Source organism: Penaeus vannamei, chromosome 37, assembly GCF_042767895.1.
Source record: "Penaeus vannamei isolate JL-2024 chromosome 37, ASM4276789v1, whole genome shotgun sequence".
Lineage (NCBI taxonomy): Eukaryota > Metazoa > Arthropoda > Malacostraca > Decapoda > Penaeidae > Penaeus > Penaeus vannamei.
Window position 1 is genome coordinate 15,306,866 of NC_091585.1, and position 5,000 is coordinate 15,311,865.

At 33.8% G+C, this 5,000-nt stretch overlaps 2 protein-coding genes across 2 annotated transcripts in view; one reads left to right on the forward strand and one right to left on the reverse strand.

Moving 5' to 3' along the window:
• Positions 1 to 2,432, forward strand: part of Tango6 (transport and golgi organization 6) — a 25,437-nt gene extending 23,005 nt beyond the window's left edge. Inside the window, exons 11-13 of the mRNA XM_070115319.1 lie at positions 514 to 614; positions 1,101 to 1,214; positions 2,193 to 2,432. Coding sequence (XP_069971420.1) covers positions 514 to 614; positions 1,101 to 1,214; positions 2,193 to 2,387 — 410 coding nt within the window. The 3' untranslated portion in view covers positions 2,388 to 2,432. The remainder of the gene's footprint in view (positions 1 to 513; positions 615 to 1,100; positions 1,215 to 2,192) is intronic.
• Positions 2,433 to 2,604: 172 nt separating this feature from the next.
• Taf3 (TBP-associated factor 3) overlaps positions 2,605 to 5,000 on the reverse strand; it is a 32,680-nt gene continuing 30,284 nt past the window's right edge. The window contains exon 9 of the mRNA XM_027383592.2: positions 2,605 to 4,817. Within this exon, the coding sequence (XP_027239393.1) occupies positions 4,691 to 4,817 (127 nt within the window). The 3' untranslated portion in view covers positions 2,605 to 4,690. The remainder of the gene's footprint in view (positions 4,818 to 5,000) is intronic.

Here is a 5,000-nt window from a genome sequence, read left to right on the forward strand (position 1 = left end):
AAGAGTCAGTTACCAGTTATGCCTTTCTTACCTGCATACCCTTTCTTTATTACTATTGATATTTAAGTAACAATATGATAATCATAATGTCTATAATAATAATCACAACATTGATTTTGATAGCATCAGAGCAAAAGACATTTTTTTCCTTAAAAATTCAAGGAATTGGTAAATTAGGTGAGTTGCATGGGTTTACTAGTTGTACTCTTTGATGGATGAACATTAGGGGAGCCATCCATGTACAACAAAATTCACAAAAACACTATTTTGGATGCTAAATGTACCAGCATGCAATAGGTCAAGAATGACTTTATTTGAAATCAGATTTTACTGTCTGTATATAAAAATAAAACTTCCCAATGTTAATTTCAGTAATCCAGGTAAGAAATTACAATGCAAGATATGTAATTAATGTTGTGATATTAATACTTAAGTTACATACCTTACTAAGGAACTAATCATTGTTATTCCTACCCATTATTTTATCTGAATAAACTTATGATTTAATTTCAGGAGTTCGAGACAGAGAGCCACTCGTGCGGGCAGCAAGCCTCTCTAGCCTGGGGGAGGTCATCAAATTGCTCCGTTTCAGCTTAGGGCCCATTGTTCATGAGGTCTGGTTTGGCCAGAAGACTGTTCTTTGTAAAAAAATTTAAGTATTACTTCTTTTGCATTAGTCATGATTCAGAAATATTTTTCATTGTTGTTGTTAATATTTTTTAATTTGTTATTATGTCATTGAGAAAATAGATGAAGTTGCAAGTAGTGCATATCACCATTCTGAATTCACTAAGTAGATAAATGTCAATGTATCTTTACAAAATGGCAATGTATATTTGATATTGATAGTAGTAAGGGTAATAATGATATTAATAGTAGTAAGAATGGTAATATTAGGGATGGTGATGATGATTGTTGTCATGGTTGTCTTCCTCTTTGTCATCAGTCATCATCAATCGTCATCATGTCATGTCATCTCATCATATGTCCTCCTCTTTCTCCTCCTCCAACTCCTCATTATCAATCATCATCACTTATCACATCTATTAATCGTTTTTCAATAAAGCCAACTTCACATGGTTTACTTCATTTTTCTCCAGGTATTCCAGCTTTTGCACACCATCATCTCTCATGATAAAGAGGCAGAGGTGCGAAGGGCGGCTGTACTGGTCGTAACACTGCTCCTGCAGGGGCTTGGCCAGGATGCATTCTCAGTAAGTGTTTGATATATTTTTTTTATTATTGTTTTAATTGTTCTTGTTCTTGTTATTTGTAGTTGTGAGTTTCTTATTGTAAGACAGACTTGTTTCTGGCATCTAGTTAGTCTGAACAGATTTTTTTCTTTCTTTGTTTTCCTTCCATTTTTTGTGAATTAAATTTATTAGATCTGCTTAAATTATTGATTCTTCGTGCTACATTATGAAATAGATTACAGCATTAGTAGTAGAAGAAGTGTCAGTATTCCCTCATGTTATTGGGAATGTATTGTGATTTCTCCTACATAGAGGATTTGAATAGAATTTTAACTATATGCAACTGGGAATGGCATGTGGGTACATGTCATGCCCACTGTACTTAATTTAGTAATTGATTTTACACATAGATGGCTCCACAAATACTCCGTTACCATTAAGCCAATTATGAGAACTACCAGTCTCACCTGTTAACCATTTTCTTTGATTTTCGACAATATTTTCTGGTGTTGGATATTGCTGGTATTAATGTCAATAACACTATAGCAATTATGATGTTTTTGATAAAAGTAACAGTATCAATATAGCAGTAGTTAAAACAAACAAACATTTTTCCCACAAATTTAAGGAAAGGTGAAATCAGGTCTACTAATTGACTCCTTGCAGAGCCATCTATGACTAGAGAATTTAACAAAACAATACTACAGTGAACAGAACATTTTCCCAAGGGCATGAAGTATGTTTTATTTTGTCCAAGAAGGGGGACTTTTAATGAAATGTTATGGTAGCATTTACTAAGTGGTATGACATGCTTTGAAATAAGCCTGTTTGATAATATGTAAAGGAAGCTGTATGAAAATAATTTTATGATCTTATTTTTTATTTTTAATGCTTAAAATGGATAAAACTAACACTCCATGAAGGACCTTGGACAGTGTCACAAAAAATGGAAATCTGTTGATTATTTTACATATACTATCTTCTCATATGTCTCCACAGGTGCTGAAGGATGTAATACGGGATTTATATCGAGCCCTGCGACTAGTATATACTACAGATCCAGACGATGTTGTTAGACTCCATGCACAGTTAGCAATGGAAGAAATTGACACCATAACAAGGGCTTTCCTTCTGCCGAAACTCAGTCTCTCCAAGAAAATTTATGTGACAGAAATGCCACCAAATCCATTCTAGAATTTACTTGATTTTTTCTGTAAAAAAAATAAATACTATATTTCTTTTTCTGTTTTATTAAAATAATCCTATAAATTAAGAAGACACATATCAGTGTTCTCTTAAGTGTCTACAATTTTTTCTTATGAGGTATATCTTTATATTAGTTAAATGACCTCAACAACAACATTGCTTTGCTATTCTTTAATAAGGAAAATGACGTAAAGTTTTGTACATATTTCTCACATGTATTTATACTTTAATTACAAATATCTACAAAGTCATAATAAACAAATACCAGAAGAGGCAACAATAATAATGTTCAATAAAGTTACATAGATTCAAAGCAGGTACTTTTTAGAACTGTAAAACTGTTCTTTATTTTTAAATAACTGATGCCCAGAGGTTAGGGGTGTGGGATAGGGCATCTCATGGCAAAAATCACACAATGTCATACAGGTCTTTATTAATATCTCTACCTTTTATGATACACAAAACCTGTATAGTGCTAGCCTACCCTTACCCCCAGAGGGAAGGAATTCCACAGCAAACCACTCCTTAATCCCTAGAGCTATAATGGTAACAAAAATATCAACCTGTTCTTTTTTTATTTTTTTTTTTCCTTTTATTTTTTTACAATTTGTCAGGCCATAAAAAAGAATTATGAAGTATAACTTTGGGAAGAACTACTGTGTGTGCATAGTAACATTTATTCTCTTTTTCTGAATGTCCTGTGGGACCTGGTGAATTGCCCAGCATTTGGGAAAGAACAGTAACAGCTTCCTCAATGAAATGACTAAGACTTCCACTGGGTTGTCGAGCTAATGATGCAAAACTCGGATGTAAAAAATATGAAAAATAAATAAATACATAAAAAGGCATGTCTCTCAATTCTGATAAATACCAAAGACTGGGACACCGCACTTTTGCAACAGCAGACGAAGAAAGAAGCCCAAAAATGTGAAGCGTAAATGCAGCTATTTCTCTCACTTTAAAAACATATCCTAAGGCTATATAAAACTTTATTGTTTTTTTTCTTTTCTTTTCTTTTCTATATTAGAGGGGGAGGGAAGCTGTAAAGTAGGATCAAGGTTTTGGATTTGAGTTATGGGATAGTCTGTGAATGGCTTATGAGTAAATTGAGCTTGACTGAATTATGAAAGAAAATTGGGGATGGAGAAAAAACATAGAGGGAAGATACATTTATATATTTTTGGGAGGAAAGGAACGGAAATCAAATATCATGGATAACATAAATAGACTACAGAATAATTGGGGGTGTGAATTAATATGTAGGAAGGGTAAGTAGGTGAAAGGAAATAATACATACATTCCAACATATATATAAAGTCTTTGGAAATGCTATAAAAATAAAATTGGAACCTTTAGAAGGCACATGGAAGACTCTTTAAACAAGAGTTTGTAATTAAAGTGTTCAGGAAAAAATATAATAAAATAAAAATAAAAGAAATATTAATAATAACAATTCCTTTCGTTGTTTATATACTACTGATATATAACTTAAGTACCAAAATTTGGATAAAAGTGTATTATTGTTGTGCAAACTGTTCTTTTTTGCTGCTATGATCCTGACTATATTCCTTTAAAATCACAAGAGCAACATATTACAATTTTGCATTTCCTTTTTTTTTCAATAAAAGCAAATGCAACTTCTACAGAGTGAAGAAAAAGAAAGCAAAAAAGAAAAAACAAACTACTTTCAATTGTCACAAGTTTACTATGATATAAAATCTGTGTAACAGGGGGAGACCAACAAAGAAGGGGAACTACATATCACAACTTTTGGGCCAATCTTACTGAGCACGGCCGCATGCTTGTACTTTACGCAAGTCCATCAATGGATGTAGAAGGGGAACATGGTTGGGAAGATCTAAGGAACATTATGATGAATTAGTAAAAAATAAATAATAAAAGATAAATAAAAATGAAAATCAAGAAGACCACTGAGTAACTGAATGGAGAAACCAAGTCCAGGCAAAAGAACATTCAAATATGCATGTGCTCAAACACATCCATGCGCGCACACACACACACTCACACTGAATGCAAATGAGTCTGTTCATGGTCCCACATCCACCACATTGGCCTGCTGGGAGGTAGACTGAGGTGGCAGTACGTGACGACAGGACATCCAGCTGCTACCCCCAAACCCCAGTCCAGTGTAGCCAGGCTTTGGTGCCCAGATGACACTCAATGAAACATACAGGGGAAGAAGTGAAGTTGTGTGCTCCTTTGAGTCGGAAAAAGACAACAATAACAAATATCTTAATTCAACGTATGGCAGAAGACCATCTAACACTGTCCTATTTCTTCTTCCGTCCACGCTTCTTTTTGTCTGGGGGTGCCCCGCGCTGCTTGTGTTGTGAGAGGCAGCGTGGGCAGTACCAGTTGACATCATCATTGGGGGGAACCTGAATACCCACACACACCCTGTAAATTTAAGAGATTATTATACTTTATGTAAAATACATAATATATTAACAACTTCAAAGTTGCTTGATAAAACATTATTACAACTATGTGTATAAAAAAGAAGTGAGGGTATACATCTGCTTTATACTCCTTAAAGTGGGATTTTGTAAGTATACCCCCAAGTAAGAGAGATTAATGAAT